This window comes from Salmo salar, chromosome ssa01 (genome assembly GCF_905237065.1).
Source record: "Salmo salar chromosome ssa01, Ssal_v3.1, whole genome shotgun sequence".
NCBI lineage: Eukaryota > Metazoa > Chordata > Actinopteri > Salmoniformes > Salmonidae > Salmo > Salmo salar.
Window position 1 is genome coordinate 60,311,411 of NC_059442.1, and position 25,423 is coordinate 60,336,833.

The window sequence follows — 25,423 nt, forward strand, 5'->3', positions numbered from 1 at the left end:
TAGGAGAAAACTGAGGATGGATCAACAACAACATTGTACTTACTCCACAATCATTTCAATTTAACTAGGCAAGTCAGTTAAGAACAAATTCTTATTTACAATGACAGCCTAGGAACAGTGGGTTAACTGCCTTGTTTGTTCTGGGGCAGAACAACAGATTTTTCCCTTGTCAGCTCAGGAATTTGATCTCACAACCTTTCAGTTACTGCCCCAATGCTCTAACCACTAGGCTACCTGCCACCCCAAATACAATACTTACCTAAATGACAGAGTGAAAAGAAGAAAGCCTGTACAGAATAGAAATATACTGCTCAAAAAAATAAAGGGAACACTTAAACAACACATACTAGATCTGAATGAAAGAAATAATCTTATTAAATACTTTTTTCTTTACATAGTTGAATGTGCTGACAACAAAATCACACAAAAATAATCAATGGAAATCCAATTTATCAACCCATGGAGGTCTGGATTTGGAGTCACACTCAAAATTAAAGTGGAAAACCACACTACAGATTGATCCAACTTTGATGTAATGTCCTTAAAACAAGTCAAAATGAGGCTCAGTAGTGTGTGTGGCCTCCACGTGCCTGTATGACCTCCCTACAACGCCTGGGCATGCTCCTGATGAGGTGGCGGATGGTCTCCTGAGGGATCTCCTCCCAGACCTGGACTAAAGCATCCGCCAACTCCTGGACAGTCTGTGGTGCAACGTGGCGTTGGTGGATGGAGCGAGACATGATGTCCCAGATGTGCTCAATTGGATTCAGGTCTTGGGAACGGGCGGGCCAGTCCATAGCATCAATGCCTTCCTCTTGCAGGAACTGCTGACACACTCCAGCCACATGAGGTCTAGCATTGTCTTGCATTAGGAGGAACCCAGGGCCAACCGCACCAGCATATGGTCTCACAAGGGGTCTGAGGATCTCATCTCGGTACCTAATGGCAGTCAGGCTACCTCTGGCGAGCACATGGAGGGCTGTGCGGCCCCCCAAAGAAATGCCACCCCACACCATGACTGACCCACTGCCAAACCGGTCATGCTGGAGGATGTTGCAGGCAGCAGAATGTTCTCCACGGCGTCTCCAGACTCTGACACATCTGTCACGTGCTCAGTGTGAACCTGCTTTCATCTGTGAAGAGCACAGGGCGTCCTGCACGGTGTTGGGCTGTAAGCACAACCCCCACCTGTGGACGTCGGGCCCTCATACCACCCTCATGGAGTCTGTTTCTGACCGTTTGAGCAGACACATGCACATTTGTGGCCTGCTGGAGGTCATTTTGCAGGGCTCTGGCAGTGCTTCTCCTGCTCCTCCTTGCACAAAGGCGGAGGTAGCGGTCCTGCTGCTGGGTTGTTGCCCTCCTACGGCCTCCTCCACGTCTCCTGATGTACTGGCCTGTCTCCTGGTAGCGCCTCCATGCGATGAACACTACGCTGACAGACACAGAAAACCTTCTTGCCACAGCTCGCATTGATGTGCCATCCTGGATGAGCTGCACTACCTGAGCCACTTGTGTGGGTTGTAGACTCCGTCTCATGCTACCACTAGAGTGAAAGCACCGCCAGCATTCAAAAGTGACCAAAAATTCAGCCAGGAAGCATAGGAACTGAGAAGTGGTCTGTGGTCACCACCTGCAGAACCACTCCTTTATTGGGGGTGTCTTGCTAATTGCCTATAATTTCCACCTGTTGTCTATTCCATTTGCACAACATTATGTGAAATTTATTGTCAATCAGTGTTGCTTCCTAAGTGGACAGTTTGAATTCACAGAAGTGTGATTGACTTGGAGTTACATTGTGTTGTTTAAGTGTTCCCTTTATTTTTTTGAGCAGTGTATAACAAAATGTGTATCCTGTTTGCAGCATGGCACTAAAGTAATACTGTTAAAAATGTGGCAAAACAATTAACTTTTTATCCTGAATACAAAGTGTTATGTTTGGGGCAAATCCAATGCAACACATTACTGAGTACCACTCTCCCTATTTTCAGGCATAGTGGTTTCTGTATCATGTTATGGGTATGCTTGTAATCATTAAGGACTGGGGAGTTTTTCAGGATAAAATATTTACGGAATGGAGCTAAGCAGAGGCAAAATCCTAGAGGAAAACCTGGTTAAGTCTGCTTTCCACGAGACACTGGGAGATGATTTCACCTTTCAGCAGGCCAATAACCTAAAACACAAATCTGCACTGAAGTTGCTTACCAAGAAGACAGTGAATGTTCAGGAATGGCCAAGTTACAGTTATGACTCAAATCTACTTGAAAATCTATGGAAAGACCTGAAAATGGTTGTCTAGCAGTGATCAACAACCAATTTGACAGAGCTTGAGGAATTTTGAAAATAATAATGGTAAAATGTTGCACAATCCAGGTGTAGAAATCTCTTAGAGACTTACCCAGAAAGACTCACAGCTGTAATTACTGCCAAAAGGTGATTCTAACATGTATTGACTTAGTGGTGTGAATACTTACAGTATGTAAATGAGATATTTCTGTATTTAATTCAATACATTTGCAAAAATGTCTAAAAACATGTTTTCACTTTGTGATTATGGGCTATTGTGTGTAAATGGGGCTCCTGAGTGGCGCAGCAGTTTAAGACACTGCATCTCAGTGCAAGAGGCATCACTGCAGTATCTGGTTCAAATCCAGGCTTCATCGCATCCAGCCGTGATTGTGAGTCCCATAGGGCAGCACACAATTGGCCCAGCGTTGTCCGGGTTTGGCAGGGGTAGGCCGTCATTGTAAATAAGAATTTGTTCTTAACTGACTTGCCTAGTTAAACAAAGGTTTTAAAAAAACGTCATTGGTGTCACGGTTGTCGTAAGGATTGGACCAAGGTGCAACGGGAACGTGTATACTCATCTTATTTATTTATTTAAAAGAAGGAAAAACAAAAGAAACACGTATACAAACAACAACGAACGCCACTAAACAGTCCTGTCAGGTGCACAGACACAAAACATACCCACAAACCCCCATAGCAAAACATCCCTATACATAGGACCTTCAATCAGAGGCAACGAGGAACAGCTGCCTCCAATTGAAGGTCAATCAAAAAAAACCTAAACATAAAAATAGAAAGACTAGAACATAGAAATATACTAACATAGAACATTAACCAAAACCCCGGAACACTCTAAACAAACACCCCTCTACATAAACACATAGCCCAACAAACCCCGACACACTCTAAACAAACACCCCCTGCCACGTCCTGACCAAACTACAATAACAAATAACCCCTTTTACTGGTCAGGACGTGACAATTGGTGAGAAAAATCTGTTTAACCTACAATGCAGTTATAGTATTGTCACGAGTGCTGTCTTCGAATTCCCTATCATAAATTAGCCAAGGCGCAGAGTGCCGGTAGTTCCACATCTTTTATTGGTGAACTCGAACAAAACACGAAAACAGGTGAAAACTGGAACAAACGTGTCGTTCTGGGGCTGCTCACACACAGCTGCACAAAAACAAGATCCCACGAAAACAAAGGGAAAAACATGCTGCCTAAGTATGGCTTCCAATCAGAGACAACGATAGACAGCTGCCTCTGATTGGAAACCATACCCGTCCAAAACATAGAAAACAAAACATAGAATGCCCACCCACCTATCACACCCTGACCTAACTAAACACAGCTCTCCTAGGTCAGAGCGTGACAAGTATTCACTGTAGTGTTTTTGCAGACTAATGTCAAATTTTCCATATCCTGTAGGCAGGTCAGACTGGGGTCTGAACACATAGTTCAAAGCTTCTGCTCTTTTTTAGAAGCTGTGGGGAATGCTGTATCTGGTCTATACATGGCATGTAGGTTTCACACTTATGGGTTTCACAAACTGGGATTTCGGGGAGGGGAATGGGCAGGGTATATGCAAATGAAATACTGTAGTATTTATAAATGTTAAAAAGTGTAGTGTTTTATAGAACTGTGTTTTTATTGCAGACATTACTTTAGTATTTAGTACAGTGTTTTTGTGTGAATAATAATGTAGTATTTACTATAATAATCTACAGTATTCTACAACATTCTATAGTAAAGTACTACACACCATACTGCAGTGTGTAGTATAGTATTCTACAGTATACTACAGTTTACTACAGAGTTCTGTAGTAAGTGCTGTAGTATTCTATAACAAACTGTAGTAGTTTTTCATGTGTGATTCCTGTCTGTCTAGTGCTCAGTGTCATTCAAATGTCATACGACTTGTACGCTTCCATTGATAACATGGTATACTGTGATACACAGATCTAACATGGATGGCTCTTACAGATCTATTTCTAGTGGTATGTGGTCCTAAATGTTTATCCCACACAGATGACTTGAACATACTGCAATAGTAATGGAAGCCACTGACATGACGGTCACGCTCCAGGTTCTAATTCCAATGTTGCGAGATGTGCAGTGCGACTCCAATAAAGACAACCTGGTGCAACCATGTTGATTATAGAGGTGGTTATCTGATTAGCTCAGGGTGCAGAACTGAGGGCAGGTTGGCAGCAGTGTTAATGACACACTCAGGACTCAGCCTGGTGTGAGACACATGCACATACACACACACACACGCACACGTGCACACACACACACACATACACACAAGAATACTGTCTGGGACCCTGGCCCAGTATCCCACTCTCCTGTGGAGATCACCCATATGTTGCCCACTGTGCAATCTGTGAAAATCTGCCGCTACCCAATGATACACGTACAAGCATGTACTCACACACATAGATCACACTCGAAAACACACACACACACACACACACACACACACACACACACACACACACACACACACACACACACACACACACACACACACACACACAGAGTACTGTAAGTGTGTACATACTGAGACTCATTTCAATAAGGAGCCCTGGAGAAACATCTACTATAGCCTAAAACCATGTTGCCACCTAGTGGTTAGAGTGGTTCTCTTCCTTCCTAATGCGCTACGTTGTTGTTTCCCTGTCCTTCTACAGGCGAGACATACACGGGCACACAGTATGTATGGTGTAAAGCACAGGACGGGCCTTTTTAAACCCAACTAAACATTACCTCTCCTGTAACCACTGAGGCTTTACCATAACTCATTCTCCTCATAGGGAAAGAGCCTAAGGGAGTCTGTGTGAAACAATGTGTTTCGAGTACGCTAGCAGAGTTTCGATTACGCTAGCAGTGTTTCGAGTACGCTAGCAGAGTGAGAAGGGCAGCCATCATGTTCGGAAAATGACAAGTAGACAGCAGACCCAGTATTGAATTGTAGGGGAAAAAGACCAGCAGCCCTCCTCCAGTTTTTTTCACCTGTCCTATGTTTTCAGATCAGTGCAGATGAAGGAAAGGAGACAAGGACAGGAAGTCTTTTAGAGAACTGAAACACACCCACAGTCATTCATATATACTCCAATGAACAGAAAAGAGTCACAGGCCATGGCCATTCATTTCTTTTTATTTCCAGTTGTTTCTGTAAGCCACCCTTTTTAAAACACCAAAAATAGTTATATTTCAAAGATAAATTCAATAACAACAACTCAGTTCCCATTGAGTAGCCTATTAGGTACTATTAAGGACAGACAGAGGGACGGAGTGCTGTTTTCAGTTGATATTCACTATATAAATGCTTTTGAAATAGCTAGCCAGTCTCCGTTGGGCTCTAGACACCTTAACAAATTGGTCTTAAAAGGAGTTGGATGAATCAGCGGGGCTCTGAGTGCAACATTAAACCTCCCTTCATCACGAGCCCTTTGCTGCCCCAGCATTCACACAACATATTGATCTCTTTTAATCAGAATGTTGGAGCTGGCACCCAGTGGGAAAGCTGCCTGACACTCTCACAGCGCTGTAATGATTACCCTGCCCAGTACCCACCCACCTGGGCTCTTAGATAACTACGACTGAGCTAGATGTGTGGGAAATTTTGGGGGATAAATGTCTGGAGATATTCCCTCTGACATGGGATAAAAACCTCATAGGTCTACAGTCACTGTTATCTTCCTGGTACCTGGATGACAATCAAAGAATACTTTGGAATAAACTCCAAATGCCTCACACAATAGTTAATCAGATTGGATTTCTTACTTCCTTACGCACGGTTTTAACAATTACAATGTACTTTGGTAAAAGATCCTGATTGAGATATTGACTTTGAATGCTTTTCTTGTCCTGTACACTGTAGATATTGCCAAGAGGATCTCACTATACGGGATCCACAGAGGAGAGACAGGCATGGTCATATTCTTGGAACATTTACTTCCATGTACATTGGTCAATACAGAGCATATATAGAACATCACATGAATAAACCGTGTCAGACGTTAGTTTGATGTTTTCCATTGAAGGGTTAACACGTTCGATGCTACGAAATAGTAGCCATCATTAACTCTATGGCGCATACATACGCAAACATTTCCTTTGACAATATACACTGGTCCCTACAGGAAATCTACATAGTGTACATTCAACTAATTGGTGTACTGATTAGAATAGCTATTTCACACATACAGTAAACACTCTTTCTACAGATGGTCATGATGAGTGAACCGGGGTTGTTGTGATTCGTGTGCGTTTGACATGGGTTGGCTCATTCAGCTTGTGCTTCGAACATCGGCTATCACCTTGTTACCTCTGTCAGATTGGGTTGGTCAGTCCTAGTAGATCTCTGTCCAACTGTGTTCTCCATAGGCCAGGTGAATGAAAACCCAGCTTTAGAAGACTGTCAATATGTGCGTCTTTTCAAACCCTCCACCTCTTTTCCCCTTCAGAGCGAGGGATGGGTTGTTCTCTGGTGAAGTGCGGTTGATGGGTAAGATGGTGTGGTCACGGTAGTAGGGGTGATTGTGGTGGCACGTGGTGCGGAGAGTCTATGATCACATTGACCAGGGCAGTGGTCCGGTCAGGACAGTCTAGCTGGTTTCAGAGAGCATGGCCAGCACTGTGTCGGCCTGTGTGGCTAGCTTGGTGCTGGAGTGACCAGAGAGCTTGGTGAGCGTCTCCTTCAGGTTTAGAGATTCCATTTCTTCCTTCATCACACCTGAGAGAGTGAGAAAGAAGTAGAGAGAGGACGTGTGTGTGTGTGTGTGTGTGTGTGTGTGTGTGTGTGTGTGTGTGTGTGTGTGTGTGTGTGTGTGTGTGTGTGTGTGTGTGTGTGCGCATTTGCATGTGCGCGCTTGGGGTACCTACTGGAGTTGGCCAGGCTACAGATGAGGCCTAGGGCGCTGAACTTGACCTCCACTGCCCCCACTGGGTCTTCCAGCATCTTCTGCAGTGTAGGCAAGAGCTCTGCCTCCTGGAATGATTCCTGCATGGAGTCTGGAGAACAGCAGGACACACACGCACACACACACACACACACACACACACACACACACACACACACACACACACACACACACACACACACACACACACACACACACACACAAGCAAAGAGTGTGTGTTAGTCTCTCATTTATAGTAAGTACATTACGGTATATGTACATTGGTATGCGGGGGAATTAGAATAAACTAAAATAAGCTTACAGTAATTCACCATTGTAAAATATGAGCTGATATTATTACATTAGCAGTATATTATTACATACTGATATAATATATACTGACATTATTACAAATATACACTTAGTATACCAAACTTTAGGAACACCTTCCTAATATTGCCCTCAGAACACCCCCCTTTTGCCCTCAGAACAGCCTCAATTCGTCGGGGCATGGACTCGACAAGGTTGTGTCAAGTTGGCTGAATGTATTTTGGGTGGTGGACCACTCTTGATACACACAGGAAACTGTTGAGCGTGAAAAACCCAGCAGCGGTGCAGTTCTTGACACAAACCGGTGCGCCTGGCACTTACCCCGTTCAAAGGCACTTAAGTATTCTGTCTTGCCCATTCACCCTCTGAATAGCACATATACACAATCTACCGTAATTTCCGGACTATAAGCCGCTACTTTTTTCCCACGCTTTGAACCTCGCGGCTTAAACAATGACGCGGCTAATATATGGATTTTTCCCGCTTTCAAAAAAAAAAATTCAAAACACATTCTGTGACGTGCTCAGTTTTTTGGCGGCATGAAGCTTTCATTAGACCAATGAAATTGCCGAACGGGTTAAGGTCAAACAACTTTTTTGCTTACTGTTTAGATTAAATCGAGCGTGCTCAAACTTCCCATCATTCTGATTACGGTAGTCATTTTGTCACCCTCATCATGGCAAAGACACGGAGAAATGCATATGATGCAGCTTTCAAGTTGAAGGTGATTGATCTGGCTGTTGGAAAAGGAAATAGAGCTGCTGCACGGGAGCTTGGTCTGGAGCAATGACTTTCTTGGTAGGCTACTGTTTACTGCTCATTTTTTGTTGTTGTTGTTACAAGCCGTGTTTCGTTAAAGCCTATTTATTTTTGTTACAAGCCGTGTTTCGTTAAAGCCTATTTATTTTTGTTACAAGCCGTGTTTCGTTAAAGCCTATTTATTTTTGTTACAAGTCGTGTTTCGTTAAAGCCTATTTATTTTTGTTACAAGCCGTGTTTCGTTAAAGCCTATTTATTTTTGTTACAAGCCGTGTTTCATTAAAGCCTATTTATTTTTGTTACAAGCCGTGTTTCGTTAAAGCCTGTGTAAAGTTAATTTGTTTCAATATACCGGTAGGCACCTGCGGCTTATAGACATGTGCGGCTTATTTATGTTCAAAATAAAAATAAAATAAAAATTCAGTGGGTGCGGCTTATATTCAGGTGCGCTCAATAGTCCGGAAATTACGTTATGTCTCAATAGTCTCAAGGCTTAAAAATCCTTCTTTAACCTGTCTCCTCCCCTTCATCTACACTGATTGAAGTGGATTTAACAAGTGACATCAATAAAGGATCATAGCTTTCACCTGGATTCACCTGGTCAGTCTATGTCTTCATGTTTTGTATACTCAGTGTATTAGTTTTGGTTACTGTCAGTAAACCTGTATCTAGTTATATTATGCTAGTCCAAAGGGTAGCTTTGGAAGCATTGGTCTTTCCCTCTGATTGCTCTTAAAGGATAGTAGAATCCCTCACCAATGTCAATGGCAGATGCAATCGCCAGGGCAACCAGGGCTTCATTCTGCATGATGACGTGTTCACTGGTTGCCATGGAGATGAGGTGACGCACCCCATCTGCTTTGGTTACAGCGTTGATGACTTCCTGTCAAAGAGAGAGAAGAGAGAGAAACAGCCTCTAGAAGAGATGGGATTACATACTGTATGTATGGTGTGTGTGCGTGCGTGTGTGGGTCTGTGTGTGTGTGTGCACATGCATGTGTGTGTGTCTCACCGGAGCACGACTGTGTCTAATAAGGGCAGCCAGGAGCCGGTTTGCCTCTCCCCTGACCCCTGCATGGTCCCTTGCCTCACACCACTCCATGACCCTCGCCAACAGAACCTCATCTTTGCCCAGCACTGTAGCTGCCTCCTCTGACAGAGGTCGAAAGGAAGAAGCGGAGGAAGAGAGAGTCGGAGATAGAGAGCGGGTGTGAGAGATTGAGTGAAGGGAAAGAGTAGAGATGAGAGAAATATGTTGGGTAGAAAGGGATGATTGAAAGAGAGGGATATAGAGGAGAGAGACAAAAAGAGAAGGGAGGAAAATAAACAACAGAAAGGATCAGAGAGGATGAGGACATTAGAAGTGTCAAGGGAAAGGGGATTGAAGAAGTTAGAAAGAGAACCACAGAGACGGGCAAAGAAACAGAGAGTCAAGATTGAGGTGGGCTAGTGAGTAAAGAGAGCAGGAGTGAGAAAGCAAACTCGAGTGGTGATTCCCTTTAGACTAGTGTATTACCTCAGTAGACTCAAGTAATCAAGGGGAGCCACAGTACCCTGCAATTTACCGTGACAGGTCATAGCAGTGCCTGTGGCGGCTTGGTATTTACTCTATTGTTTGGCGCTGAGAACTCCCACAGACAGTGTAAATAGGCTGTGATTCCAACAGTGCCGTTGGACATAGTATAACATTACAACAGCTAATGGAGCTGAGTTAACTATCAATTACAGCTGGTTGGTTGTGAGAACAACAGCCCTGTTTCGTTTATTTATCACAAATAAAATGACTCCCACCACATACAGTTGCAGCCAAGTGTATTTGCACGCTTGCACTTTTCTCACACAATTCCCTACTTGTTCAAAAAATACTTTGAAATTGAAAAAGGTCTGTCCTTGAGGTTTGATAATGCTGTGTGGTTGCTTTGCTGCCTCTGGCACTAGGGGGCCTTGAATGTGTGCAAGACATCATGATATCAGCAGATTACAAAGGTGTCTTGGAGTGCAGCGTTCAACCCTGTGTCCAAAAACTGTGTCTCTTGAAGGTTGTGGGTCTTCCAGCAGGAGAAGAATCCCAAAACACACGTTAAAAAAAAAAAATCGCCCAGATATGGTTCGAGAAGAAACGTTGCACAGTTCTGGAGTGGCCAACGATGAATTCAGATCTGAATCCCATCAAAAACCTATGGAGAGATCTGAAAACAGTTGGTGGAAGGCACACCTCAAACTTTAAAGAATTGGAGCAGTTTGCAGTTGAAGAGTGGGGCAAGTTGCCAGTAGAAATGTGCAGCAAGCTCATTGATGGCTACAAGAAGCGTTTGTCTGCAGTTATCTTGGCCAAAGGCTGTGCAACCAAGTACTAGCTCCGGGTGCCAATCATTTTGTCAATGCCATTTGTTTTTATTTTCGGAATTAAAATTGTAAAAGTAACGGTGCTACACATATAATTTTTTTGTAGAATTTTAGCTTCGTAATTTCGAAAATGTCCATAACATATCATTGTACCATCTAAACCACTGTGAAATATATTTTCAATAACAAAAAATAGTGTTTTTACAGCTGTTTGAAGCTGGTGGACCAAAACCTCTGTTTGAAGCTGATGGACCAAGACAGAAAGGTACAATGACTCCCTACACTATTGTTTTCTCACATAAACTGAAGAATTTTACAGCCAGGCAATGAGTGCAATTTCCACTAGATAAAACAGTCAGAAAGTCAGAACAGCTTTCCCAGTTTATCAACAGATGCCACTAGGGTGGGAAAAATCAATAGACAAATATCACAGCCAATCAGAACACTGGCAGGTAAATAATACTCTGAAACATTATCATTCCACTGTTAGTGCCAGATATATTATCAACATTTTCTGAAATTATAATGCAAAGATTTGTGCAAATCCTTAGTGTAGCACCTTTAAGTTTCCAGAAAATAAATCGGTTTTGCAATATTGAAAATATAATAACAATGTGTGGAGACCAAAAGTATTTTTCCTCAAATTTCTACATATTTTAAAATACATTTTAAAAGGGATTTTTTTTAAAGAAAAGTGCAAGGGTCCCAATATGTTTGACTTCTACTGTACAATTACCTCTGTACCGGCTAAATGCATTTTCCCTTTATGATTTTAGCATAATCAGATACAGTATAACCCACACATCTACACTGAGCACACACCCCTCCTCCACCATACACCTTTCCCACCCACCTTGGCCATCCACCATCATGCGCAGGGTGCCCAACAGTTTGAACTGCACTGGGGGCATGTCAGAGCGCAGCAAGGTCCTGATTCTCTCTGTCACCCCGTCCTTCAGCATCCTCACCTTATTAGTGGCTGAAACACCAGGGAGAAGAGAGATCAGAAAGGTCAGAGCTGACAGTCCTGAGAAGAGCTTACAAGAGAATACCATTAGTGATTCATTTCATGGTGTCAGTTTGTAATTCAGTGGTGGGGTCAGTGGGGTCAGTGTGTGTGTTTGTGTGTGTGTGTGTGTGTGTGTGTGTGTGTGTGTGTGTGTGTGTGTGTGTGTGTGTGTGTGTGTGTGTGTGTGTGTGTGTGTGTGTGTGTGTGTGTGTGTGTGTGTGTGTGTGTGTGGTTATCCATCCTACTATGCACCTGGGATGGCCAGGTTTCTGAGAGCGCTCAGTCCGGCATGCTGGACGGACACGTCGCCTTCGTCCACATGCTGCTCTAGCAGGGTCAGGATATGAGGAACCACCCCCAGCTCCAACATCTTCACACAGTTACTGTCTGAGAAGGTTGAGAGAGGAAGGGCGATAGAGAGAGGGTAGAGAAGAGACAGTAATTGATGAGAAGAGACAGAGAAAAGATACAGAGAGAGAAAGAGGTGACAAGGTAATCAAATATGAAGATAGACAGGGGCTTAGAACATCAGAGACTGGGGAGAATCCATTCTCATGTCAAAACCAAATCAGGCAATGCAGATAAGTCAATCTGAATGCATTTTGCCATCTTACCGTTCCTGGCAAAATTGGCGATGGCCAGGGCTCCAGACAGCTGCAGCTGAGTGTTGGAGGACTGCAGCCAGGAGAGTACATCCTGGTACACCACCCCTGTGCCCTCGCCGAAACACTTCTGCATGGACTCATCTAATGCACCAAAACACAGCACACAGGGAAAGGCAGCACATCAGACTATCCAACCACCAATCATACATTTTTTGTGATCAATATTTCATTTTTTATTTAAATTGTATTTATTTCACCTTCATTTAACCAGGTAGGGTAGTTGAGAACAAGTTCTCATTTCACCACCATGGCCTATTTATTGCCTTACCTCCCTTATCTTACCTCATTTGCACACATTGTATACAAACTTTTTTTCTATTGTGTTATTGACTGTTTATTACATATTTATCAAATAAATAGAAACAGATAGAAGTCATCACATTTTTACTCATAAAAATCAGGCCATGCGATGTGTTGATTATGATGATATGTGTTTATATATATATATATATATATATATATATATATATATATATATATATATATATATATATACACACATACAGTACCAGTCAAAAGTTTGGACACACCTACACATTCAAGAGTTATCCTTTATTTTTTTTACTATTTTCTACATTGTAGAATAATACTGAAGACATCAAAACTATGAAAAAACACATATGGAATCATGTAGTAACCAAATCAAAATATTTTTTATATTTGAGATTCTTCAAAGTAGCCACCCTTTGCCTTGATGACAGCTTTGCACACTCTTGTCATTCTCTCAACCAGCTTCACCTGGAATGCTTTTCCAACAGGCTTGAAGGAGTTCTCACGTATGCTGAGCACTTGTTGGCTGCTTTTCCTTCACTCTGCGGTCCAACTCATTCCAAACCATCTCAATTGGGTTTAGGTCGGGTGATTGTGGAGGCCAGGTCATCTGATGCAGCACTCCATCACTCTCCTTCTTGGTCAAATATCCCTTACACAGCCTGGAGGTGTGTTGGGTCATTGTCCTGTTGAAAACCAATGATAGTCCCACTAAGCACCAGAAGGGATGGCGTATTGCTGCAGAATGCTGTGGTAGCCATGCTGGTTAAGTGTGCCTTGAATTCTAAGTAAATCACACAGTGTCACCAGCAAAGCACCCCCATACCATCACACCACACCTTCTCCATGCTTCACAGTGGGAACCACACACGCAGAGATCATCTGTTCACCTACTCTACGTCTCACAAAGACACGGAGGTTGGAAACAAAAATCTCAAATTTGGACTCATCAGACCAAAGGACAGATTTCCACCGATCTAATGTCCATTGCTTGTGTTTCTTGGCCCAAGCAAGTCTCTTCTTCTTATTGGTGTCCTTTAGTAGTGGTTTCTTTGCAGCAATTCAACCATGAATGCCTGATCCACGCAGTCTCCTCTGAACAGTTGATGTTGAGATGTGTCTGTTACTTGAACTCTGTAAAGCTTTTATTTGGGCTGCAATCTCAGAGGCTAATAACTCTAATAAACTTATCCCCTGCAGCAGAGGTTCTCATGAAAGCCAGTTTCATCATAGCGCTTGATAGACATTGCTTTAAGACCTTCATGTCTTAACGCAATGATGGACTGTCGTTTCTCTTTGCTTCTTTGAGCTGTTCTTGCCATAATATGGACTTGGTCTGTTACCAAATAGGGCTATCTTCTGTATACCACCCCTACCTTGTCAGAACACGACTGATTGGCTCAGGCGCATTAATTCACTTTTAACAAGGTAAACCTGTTAATTGAAATGCATTCCAGGTGACTACCTCATGAAGCTGGTTTGATAGAATGCCAAGAGTGTGCAAAGCTGTCAAGGCAAATGGTGGCTACTTTGAAGAATCTCAAATATAAAATATATTTTGATTTGTTTAGCACTGTTTTGGTTAATACATGATTCCATATGTGTTATTTCATAGTTTTGATGTCTTCACTGTTATTCTACAATGTAGAAAATAGTAAAAGTAAAGAAAAACCCTTGAATGAGTAGGTGTGTCTAAACTTTTGACTGGTACTGTATATATAAACATGTATTATCATAATCAACACATCGCATGGCCTGATGTTTATGAGTAAAAATGTGATTCATAGTCAGAGTATCTTCGCTCGATTACATTCGGAATCAAACATCAATCAAATTTAGTGATGTTGTCACACCCTGATCTATTTCACCTATCTTGTGCTTGTCTTCACCCCCCACCATGTGCCTTCTATTTTTCATACCTGCGTTTTCTGTTTGTCTGTTGCCAGTTTATCTTGTCTCGTTAAGTCGTCCCAGCGTGTTTTCCACGCGTTACCTTCTCTCTAGTTCTTGTTTTCTAGTCTTCCCAGTTCGACCTTTCTGCCTGCCCTGACCATGAGCCTGCCTGTGGTTCTGTCCCTTTTTGACTCTGCCTTGGACTACGAACCTCTACCTGCCCTTGACCTGCCCTTTTGCCTGCCCCTTTGTCATAATAAATATTCTGAGAACTGAACCATCTGCCTCCTGTGTCTGCATCTGGGTCATATCCTGTGGCGGGATAGTACAAACTGGCCATGCCTGACCCAGCAAACAGACCAGCTCCACAACGCTGTCTCCCTGCAAGGAGCCACCATTGGAAGACATGAGGAGCTACTTCAGAACCTTATGGAGGGACTCCATACCTTGGAGGAACATCATGACCTCAGTAACCTCACTACTAGCGATGCTTCTCCCCAGCCTACCCCGGCTTCCCGAGAACCCCGCTTATCTCCTCCGGAGCGCTATTCTGGAGATCCTGGAACCTGCTGGGCGTTTCTCTCCCAGAGCTCCCTCATCTTTGAGCTACAGCCCTCTTTGTTTCCTTCGGATTGGTCGAAGATAGCGTATGTTTCAATTTGTCACTTGGTGCTTAAAGGTCAGTACCCTGTCTAGCCTGCCAGAAGTTTGAGAGGGTGAAGACTGTGGCGCTGGAGTTGAAGCCCATCAAAGTTGTTTCATCATGGCACTTGATCGGTAAGTGTCCCAATTCAAATCTTGCCCTGATAAGTTGTTTTATAATGGTTGCTTTATTTGACAACAGCAGAGTTCAATATTATAGAGGGAGAGTGTGTGTGTGTGTGTGTGTGTGTGTGTGTGTGTGTGTGTGTGTGTGTGTGTGTGTGTGTGTGTGTGTGTGTGTGTGTGTGTGTGTGTGTGTGTGTGTGTGTGTGTGTGTGTCCTTACAAATATGAACATCTGCATACTGTATGACATATACGGGTAAGCATAAAGTAATCTTCTCTCTAACACTTTAAATGTTTGAGGTGGATCTCATCGGACCCTTCACAAAATCCAGGAAATGGCAACAGCTGGTGTCTGACGGCGAATGATCACTTTACCAAGTGGGTGGAGGCAATACCCATTAAGGTCAGTAAAGGAAGAGTACGTGCTTAACTCTAAATCTCCTTTTGTAATCCATTAAAAAGGGTGTTTGGAACCAAAAATAGATTTTCGTTTTGTATGACACACATCAAGATAGAGACTGGCGAGGCCACATCCAAGGCGATGAAGGACATCTTCAACACGTTTCTCCTGAGGTCTTCTTGAGTGACTGAGGTCATGAACACTGGAACAAGGTACGGATGTTATTGGTTATATTCCGTCACTAATGGTTTGTTTTATTTCTTTTTTACAATTTGTTTTTCCATGGTACATAATAAAACATAATTTAATATCTTACATTGTCAATAGATATCACTTTCTTACCACCTCCTCCAGGTTTGGTGAATGGACCAACCAGACCCTTAAGACTGCCATGGGCAAGTCCCTTGATTGGTACCAGGAAGGGTGGTAGAACAACCTAGAGGTAATTATTTTTGCACACACAGCAGCATCCAGGCCAACACCGAGTACGGACGGGAGCTGCAGCTGTTGACTGAGGTAAACAATGCAATTGTATATACAATTATTGCATATACTGTAGTCTTTCAAATTTGTGTTTGTCTATTGCTATTTTGTATAACGTACTTTCAGATCACTGAAACCCCACCTGATGTAGTGGAAGTTGTCGAATCAGATCAGAAGGCCTTCGAGGACCACCTCCAGGCACGGACTGAGAAGGATGTGGAGGTTTTTGACCAGGTAAATGTTATTGTCCACTGTTAATTACATTTCTGGCCCTCCAAGTGATATGTAAGAAATGTATTTGTAATATGAAATATAATTGCATTTATTCCTGTTAACATCGACAAGGCGCAGGAGAAACAGAAGGAGTGCTACAGGAGCAGAATCAAGAAGGGGACCAAGTGCTACGACAACCGGGCGAATGACTTGGTTTGGAAGACGGTACGAAAGGAAGGCGAGACCTAGGAAACCTCGCTGCTCTTTCGGTCCTAGCTGGTCACACTATCTGTTAAGGTGAATATAAAAATTGCAGATAATAACTACTTGCATTTGCACACACAATAACCCGAAGCTAGTTTTAGTTTCCCTAACACTGATATTTTTCTCTTTGTCTTCCTAGGGTTACCTCGGTGGAAGCCAATAATCTTTTCCGGTTGGACAGTCGACCACTGAAAGCACTGATGCACTACACTTCGGTGAAGCCCAATAGAGCTTTGGTTGAGCTTTGGTTGACATTTGCGAAAGCAAGAAATGGTAGTTATGCTGAGCTTATCAAAATGTACCTCTTCAATTTACCTCTCCAAATGACCTTAGGACCATCGTCTATCATTAGGTCATCACAATGTTGATATAGCAACGGACGCTAATAGTTTATTGAATCCCATTGTGATGCAGAGGGGGACACTTTTTGGCCGGGGGACATTATTTAGCATGACAGGCCCATTCCTCTAAACTCACCTGTCATCCCGGCTCCAGTCGGACCCTGGCTTTCATCCGCCAACGTTTTTGGTGGCCCACCATGGTTCCGGACATCTCTGTATTCGTCGCCACCTGCACTGTGTGCGCACAGAACAAGACTCCGCAGCAAGCGCTGGCTGGCCTACTTGAACCACTCCCTGTTCCTCATTGCCCTTGGTCCCATATATCCCTGGACTTTGTCACCGGTCTCCCTCCGTCAGATGGCAACCCCACTGTGGTAGATAGGTTTTCCAAAGCTGCACATTTCATTCCCCTTCCCAAGTTACCCTCAGCCAAGGAGACGGCTCAGCTTATGGTGCAGCATGTCTTCCCGGATCCATAGACTTCCGGTCGACATTGTCTCCGATCGGGGTCCTAAGTTCTCGTCCAGGTTCTGGAAGGCATTCTGCACCATAAGGTCATCGGCCAGCCTGTCCTCTGGGTTTTATCCTCAGTCCAACGGCCAATTGAAGCGAGCCAATCAGGACCTGGAGACTACTCTTCGCTGCCTCGTCTCTGCCAACCCCACCATCTGGAGTACACCCGCAACTCCCTTCCCTGTTCGGCCACTGGACGCTCGCCCTTCGAGCATTCCTTGGGTTACCAGCTCGTGCTCTTCCCTGAGAAAGAGGAAGAGGTCAGCTGTCCGCGTACCTGGAAGAGAGCCTGGTCCACTCTTCTTAAGACCACCTCTAGGTATCGGTGACATGATGATCGCCACCGGACCCCGGCTCACCGCTATCGGCCCAGACAGAGGGTATGGCTGTCCTCCCGTGATTGCCCCTACGGGTGGAGTCTGGAAAACTTTTCCCTCTGCTGTTTGTCTTCTGTTGCCCCGTACCCTCTGTATAGATCCCACTTTCCATGGGTATAAGATTAAACCGTTGTCTCACAGCCCTTTGTCTCCTGTTTCCAGTTCGTCTTGTCTCTTCAAATGTCCCAGCATGTTTTCCGTGTGTAACCTTCTCTCTTGTTTTATAGTCTTCCCGGTTCTGACCTTTCTGCCTGCCCTGCCCCTGAGCCTGCCTGCCGCTCTGTCCCTTTTTGACTCTGCTTTGGACTACGAACCTCTGCCTGCCCCTTTTGTCATAATAAATATTTTGAGAACCGAACCATCCACCTCCTGTGTCTACATCTGGGTCATATTCTGAGATGTGAGCTGATAGACAGTGAAATGGTGTGTGTGTGTGAGTGAAGCATGGACACAGAGGGTTAGGTTGAAGGGGAGGACAGTAAAGGGATTCTGGTGCCTCCAGGTCAGTTTGAGTTCCTTACCTCCCAGCAGGAGAGACACAATGAGGTTGGAGCCGATCTTGATGCTGCAGAGATCATGGGGGTCAGAGCCACCCTGTAGACCTCGAATCATCTCAGACAGAGCCTTAGGCACCCCCGACTCCACAAACTGCAGCTTTAGCACGTCTGACAACAGCAGCACAGGAGGGGTGTGTTAGTCTGAGCACACATTCAGTCAACCCTTCATGTGAAAAGCATAAACCCCATACAGCCTATTTCATCTCACGTGTCTCTGTATAAATTATATTTCAGGCCCTTGTCCAGACTCACCACTCTCTCCCAGTGATCCCAGAACCTCCAGTATGATGTGTCTTCTCTCTGCGTCAGGAGCCCGTTTTAGCTGGGCTGTCAGCACCTCTGCCACACCCACCTCTACCAGCGCCTCCCGCGCCGTGTCTGCAGGGATCAGAGGCCAAACGTTTTTGTCTAAACCTTTATCTAACCAGGTCTTTCAGTTATGAAACAATACTCATTCACAGATAAGATGTGAGGAACACAATATCAACTGGTTCAAGTCAGTATACAGTGTACAGTCTCCAAAACAAATGAGTCATTCCTCGTCTCTGTGACCCTCTAAAGTTCCTCTGGTGGTCCTCACCCATGTCGGCCAGGTTACAGAGGGCCAGCAGACACACGTTGACCAGGGGGTCATTCTCTGGATACTCCCTCATGATGGCCACCAGCCTGGGGATCACCCCACTTTGCACCAGCTGATCCTGCTGGGCCGCTGAGAGAGGGAGGAGGAGAGAGAATAGAGGAAGAGAAAGAAGGAGGGAAAGTCTAATGGAAGCACACACATCCACACACACGAAATCCACCAGGACAAGCATTGCGTGCTGAGGTTACAGATTAATTTAATAGGGTAAAATTCATCCTGTCACTGCAGGTAAAGCCTGATTCCCTGTGGGAAGGCCCCGGCCTGCTAGAGTCAGTCTCACTCACTGTTGTCGAAGCAGATGCGTCCGATGGCTCTGCCAGTGTGGAGCAACAGTTCCTCATCTGCACTGTTCAGCAGGGGCACCAGAACCTTCACTAGCCCCGCCTCAATGCACGTGTCTCTCACGGCCGCTTTAACACAGGGACAGAATTTCATCAATCTCTGATTCTACCCACAGTGAGCCTATGGCATTGGACTGGATCTTGGCAGATGTAAATGAAAAGTACTCTAGGCGCTGTCAATGAGTGATAACCAAAACCACCCCCTTGTTTTTGGTTTTGGGGGTGGTTAGTACTGAATGCAAATAACTGAGTGGCAGAGGTGCTTTAAGCATAGCACAAAATAATGCATATAATAAATAACAATGTATAGTGAAAGAAGGACAGGGCACATCAGTAACAGATATTATGCATCGATACAGTATCATCTACATAAAGTTAGAATGTGTCAACATCAAATGTGTCAACATCCATAGCAAAATCAACTTATTTTATTTTAATCAGTGAGTCTTTCTAACACAGTATGAGTCAGAGTAGTAGTGATTAAGGCCTTGGTTCACTACATTAAACTCAGATTGCAGGCTGGTCTCAGACTAGACGTAACATAGTAAATGGAAATCTGTGACACTAAAATTAGTATGATATGTTACGTTTGGTATGGTTACATAAGACAGAAGGTTACTTAAGGCAAAATCTAAAGTAGGGTTGTTGGTCGGGGTGGGTGTATAACGCAAATGTCTAGCAACCCAAAGGTTGTGTCTTCTAATCTCATCACGGACAACTTTAGCATTTTAGCTACTTAGCATGTTAGCTAACCCTAACCTTAACCCTAACCCCTAACGTTAGCGTTAGCCACCTAGCCACCTAGCTAATGTTAGCCACAACAAATTGGAATTTGTAACATATCATACGTATTGCAAATTCGTAACTATTGTACAAATTGCAATTTGTATCATATATGAATTGTAATTCGTAACATATCATACGAAATGGATGATGGACATCGACAAATTAATGCATACCATACCAAACCTAACATACATTATCATACTAATTCGAGTTTTCTGGATTTTAGTTAACTATGTTATGTTTACCTCTGAGTCCAGGTTGCAGATTGGTATTCATGCCCCATACCCCCTGTCCCTTTGTCTACAGTAGTAGGGTGGCATCTAATCTCACCTTCCCTGGCCATTTCTGCCACCACCAGTGCCACCTGGTTGGTGAGGAGACTCTTCTTCCTGAGGGACTGGGCCAGGATGGGAACGATACCACTGGAGGCAATCTCCACTGCAGCACCCTTCTCTGGGGACAGATAACACATACTTATATGGCAAGTACCCCTGGGCATGGATATAGAATAGAATGGAATATAACTGAGGGTGGAAAATTCCCATTGGCTCCATAGTAACATAAATATCTTTATTGACCTATAGACAACTTGCTAATTGTTAACCAGAAATTAGTTCTGACACAAAACTCTTGCTAATGTACTGTAAGTGTCCCAGCAGTAGATATAATTCCAGAGAGAGAAACTAAAAGACCAGAGAGAGAAACTAAAATAGAATCCTCCTCTGTTGAGCTTGGGAGGCAGATTCATTGTCATTAAAGCAGCAACGTGCAATAGACACAGAGGAAGACCTGATATTACCATTTCCCCTTTCAAAGAATGACACAACAGCCAAGGAGGCAGGTCAGGTTGTCAGGCTACGCTGCGCTGCTATGGTAACGTCCCCTTGCCCGTTTTTGAGGGGAAGCAAATTTAGCTGCCGTGCACAGTGCAACCTCAGATAAACCCCCCCCCCCCCCCCACAGCACTGATGTTTTAGCCTGGTCTCATAGACTAGACGTAACATAGTAAAAGTACATCCGGGACACTCCAGTTAGTATGATATGTTACGTTTGGTATGGTTACATAAGACCAAAGGTTAATTAAGGCAAAAACGAAAGTAGGGTGGTTGGTCGGGGTGGATGGGTAGGCGTATAATGCAAATGTCTATCAACTCAAAGGTTGCGTGTTCGAATCTCATCACGGACAACTTTAGCATTTTAGCTAATTATCAACTTTGCATCGACTTACTACTTTTTAGCTACTTTGCAACTAATTAGCATGTTAACTAACCCTTCCACTAATCCTAACCTTACACTTTAATCTAACGCTAACCTTAACCCTAACCCCTAGCTAACGTTTGCCACATAGCTAACGTTAGTGTTAGTCACCTAGCCACCTAGCTAACGTTAGCTACAACAAATTGGAATTCATAACATATAAATTTAGCAAATTCTTAACATAGTGTACACATTTTTATTCATAACATATCATACGAATTGTAATTTATAACACATCATAGGAAATTGATGATGGATATCCACAAATGAATACATACCATACGAAACGTAACATACGAAATGTAACATATCATACTAAATGGAGTGTCCTGGATTTATATTTACTATGTTAAGTCTACCCCTGAGTCCAGGTTGGATACAGAGGAGAAACAGCAGAGGTGTTCTGAACACTCCCGCAACACTCTCACATTGAAGCAGTCTTTTAAAAGCTGAAGATTTGGGCTAAGACTACGCCAGGCATCCAAAATCAGAAAAAAAGAGAAACTTTGCGCCTCAACCCAGCAACTCAAAAAGGGGGGGGAAGGACAGATTCCAAAACAACCTGATGAATAACGTTGAGATAATTTAAACTGAGACGATAGATCCGCATTGCTACTATAGTTTATAGAAGCTATGGCCTTGCATGCCATGGCCAAAGCAATGCCATAAAAGCTGACTGATGGGAACAGGCAAGAGTGAGATTGATGAATCAGAGGTCAGTGTCTACTGTAGATGTGTGTGTAGACTCACTCTTCTCCAGTAGCACAGCCAGCAGGGTTAGGGTCAGGTTTAGGGTTAGGGTTAGGGTCAGGTTTAGGGTCAAGTTTAGGGTTAGGGTCAGGTTTAGGGTTAGGGTCAGGTTTAGGGTCAGGTTTAGGGTTAGGTTTAGGGTCAGGTTTAGGGTCAGGGTTAGGGTCAGGTTGTTAACCCTAAGCCTACTGTAGATGTGTGTGTAGACTCACTCTTCTCCAGTAGTACAGCCAGCAGGGTGTCCAGATGAGGCTTCAGCTCCTGCTCTACCAACTCGGTGCTCACACTGATGGAATTCAGTGCCTCAGTCAGGGAGTCTGCAACACACACACACACACACACACACACACACACACACACACACACACACACACACACACACACACACACACACACACACACACACACACACACACACACACACACACACACACACACAGGAAGAGAGACACATCATGTATTAGTCATATCCTCCTGCAGAACAACTACCTTGCTCACATATACGACAAAATATTCCTGTACAAATAATACATACTGGTACGGTACATCCTGATGCTGTATAAACATCCATACTGCAACCTCTCATGAACCTTCAGGATCTTCCAATCTCATAGTGGCTTGCCAATGCACATACATGTCAAATGTATTGGACTTGTTAATGTTGGTGCAATTCATGTCAGCCAAACACATCGGCACATACAGTATAGGACCAGAGTGATATGAATATATGAATACACAGGCGAAGAGGTCAAGTTGCATCATGGGTAAGACATCAGAGACAGCGAAGGGGTGGCTGGCAATGGTATCCCCCATGCCAGAGGCTAGGAGTAGAAGGGAGAGAAGATGGGAATGTGTGTGTGTACATCATTTCCGTAGCATGCCTCTGCCCCCTCCAGCTAGCAAATATCGGACTGCTTGGTGCGTGACGCTGTCTAGTCACATCCCACACTTTTCTGCTTGATGATGTTGTTGTGACAGGGGACACTGTGCGTGTGTGAGTGCATGCGTGTTTGGGGGGCGGTCTCCCCGTTCAGGCTCTCCATTGGTCTCCCTCCTTACAGACAAATGAAAGAGTTATCATACAGTATGTACATTACTTTGGAAAAATATTTGATTGTGTAAGGAGCCAAGTATGTTATTGATCACTATAATCTTGGCCTTAAATTACTTTCCAACTTCATTGAACCTATCTGAAAATAAAGTGATATGAACAAAAAAGAGCCCAGAAGCCTTGATTTGAGAGCAGAGAGAAAGAGAGAGTAAAGCAGAGCTTAGTCAATGTGTGGGTGTGACAGTTAGCTGTCCTCTGTGCTGTGTCGTCAACACATACTTTCTAAGCAGAGCCACAGACAGAGAGTAATCACCTTGGCTAATCCCTGGTAAGCAGTGGGAAAATAGAACCTACAGTAGGGGGCTATCAGGGTTATATATAGGCCCGGGACAATACCAGAATCGCAATACTCGTCATTATCGTGGCAAGGAAACAAAACTTATTTCGTAAAACAGCCCTAATGTTGGAAACAATCATCCAGAGTCCCATTTATTTAATTTCCAAGCTAGAGCACACAATATTTTACATACAGCAGGTTTTTAAAGGACCAAAGACTTCAGTCTGCTTTGTGTTTTTATTTTTGCCATGGAAAAAATATGACGATACTGGTATCGTTACAGCCCTAGTAAATACACAGAGTCAAGTACCACACAGATCCCAATTTCACAGTTTCCGTTTGTCATTCAGTGTGTGTGTGCATGGGTGCGTGTGTGCATATGTGTGAGAGAGTCTAGGGAAATGCTGCGTACAGCAGAGTGTTAATCTGTTCCACTGAGATAGATATAGGGACCCCCCCCCCCCATGGTCCTTATTACCACTAACATACCACAAACGAGGTGCTTCCTTTAGGCATCTCCAGCCCTCCCATTTCTCTCTCTCTTTCTCTCTCTCTCTCTTTCTCCCCTCCTCTCCCTGTCTTCCAGGGTTGCTTCAGAGACATCCCGCTGTGCCCTGTCTCTGTCCCACAATGTTTACCTGGGCCTGTAATGTCAGCCCATATTACTATGACCTTTAAACACAAGACAGGAAAGTAAAAAAGACAGGCTGATCGTCTCCTGGAATCTAGCCTGAGCTACATCCTTGTTGATTCCCACTGTACTGTACATCCCTTGCTCCAAATATTGGCAATGCCTCCACTGCTATACTCATTGGCATGCACACGCTGTAACGGAGATTTTCAGAAAGGGTTTTTCTACTCACCCACGTCGGCCATGGCTGCAGGTCGGCAGGCGCTCACTACTGTCTCCCTGGGATGTTATTCCGGCTCTCTGGCTTCCTTCCTCTGCTGATACTGTATGTGTGTGTATGTGTGTGTGTGTGTGTGTGTGTGTGAGTGTGTGTGTTTGACTAAGTAATGAGAGAGCAGCAGCCCTGCTTCAGGCCAGGCGTGCCCTGTCTTCAGTCACTGCGCTTGCGTTCTCTCCCCCTCTCCCTCTCTTTCTCTCTGTCTTTATTTCCCTCTGTCTCACACACTGAAGACACTGTCTCTCTTCTCTGTACCATTCACTCCCTGCCTCTGTTTTTTAATTCTCTCTTGTCTTTCTCCTTCTAGTTCTCTCTCACACAATCCCTCCCCCGCCCCGCCCTTCTGCCTCTCTTTCTCTCTCTCTTCCGCTCTCTCTCTCTCACTCCCTTCCATGCTCTCTCTATCTCCCTCCAGCCCTCCTTCTCGCTCCCTTTCTAATACGCTCTAAATCCTAAATCTCTCCAAAGCTCATCAGTCGACTATTAGCTCCTAGGAGACACTGAGACTGAAATACAAGAAGCCCTAACAATGACGCAAAAACGGATTCCCTTTACTGGTTCAGCCTCCCTGTAAACCTTTAAAGATGACTTTAAAAAGGAACAATAACAACAAATAAAAAAGAATGGTTTGATTGCTAAATAAAGGTCATAATGCAGTATAAACTACAACACTATCACTAGTGTATGATATCATCTTATTACCTCTTATTACATCATATTTCCTTCCTATCAATAAGACTTACTGGGCCAACAGAGCATGAGACCTTAATTTCATAAGAAGAAGCAAAATGAGGCCACACCGGCGACACATAATGTAAAGTATTACAAATCCAGATAGAACCCATTACTGTAGGGGTGCCAGGGAATTCTGGGGCAGATTAAGAAGCTCTGTGACCGAGTTGATCAATACTGGTAGATCACAAACCTCTATGTGGGTAGTATTAACACCAAATTGATACCAAGAAT

At 43.9% G+C, this 25,423-nt stretch overlaps 1 protein-coding gene across 1 annotated transcript; it reads right to left on the bottom strand.

The window, feature by feature from the left end:
* Positions 1 to 5,437: 5,437 nt before the first annotated feature.
* Positions 5,438 to 24,773, bottom strand: LOC106606775 (rap1 GTPase-GDP dissociation stimulator 1). Its single transcript, XM_014203136.2, has 14 exons — positions 24,413 to 24,773; positions 22,374 to 22,478; positions 20,485 to 20,607; positions 19,312 to 19,437; positions 18,968 to 19,096; positions 18,640 to 18,765; positions 18,352 to 18,495; positions 12,259 to 12,390; positions 11,897 to 12,031; positions 11,489 to 11,614; positions 9,302 to 9,441; positions 9,046 to 9,172; positions 7,184 to 7,312; positions 5,438 to 7,034 (listed from the first exon to the last, which is right to left on the bottom strand). Exons 1-14 carry the CDS (start codon positions 24,423 to 24,425, stop codon positions 6,907 to 6,909), a joined length of 1,683 nt encoding a protein of 560 aa, XP_014058611.1. The 5' UTR covers positions 24,426 to 24,773; the 3' UTR covers positions 5,438 to 6,906.
* Positions 24,774 to 25,423: the final 650 nt, after the last annotated feature.

What these genes read in the sequence shown, in the direction of transcription:
- LOC106606775 (XM_014203136.2), bottom strand. An exon ending in GGCAGAAATGGCCAGGGAAG is followed by an intron (nt 19,438 to 20,484) that starts GTGAGATTAGAT and finishes CCTGTGTTAAAG; the next exon opens with CGGCCGTGAGAGACACGTGC. An exon ending in TGTGTCTCTCCTGCTGGGAG is followed by an intron (nt 12,391 to 18,351) that starts GTAAGGAACTCA and finishes TTGGTGCATTAG; the next exon opens with ATGAGTCCATGCAGAAGTGT.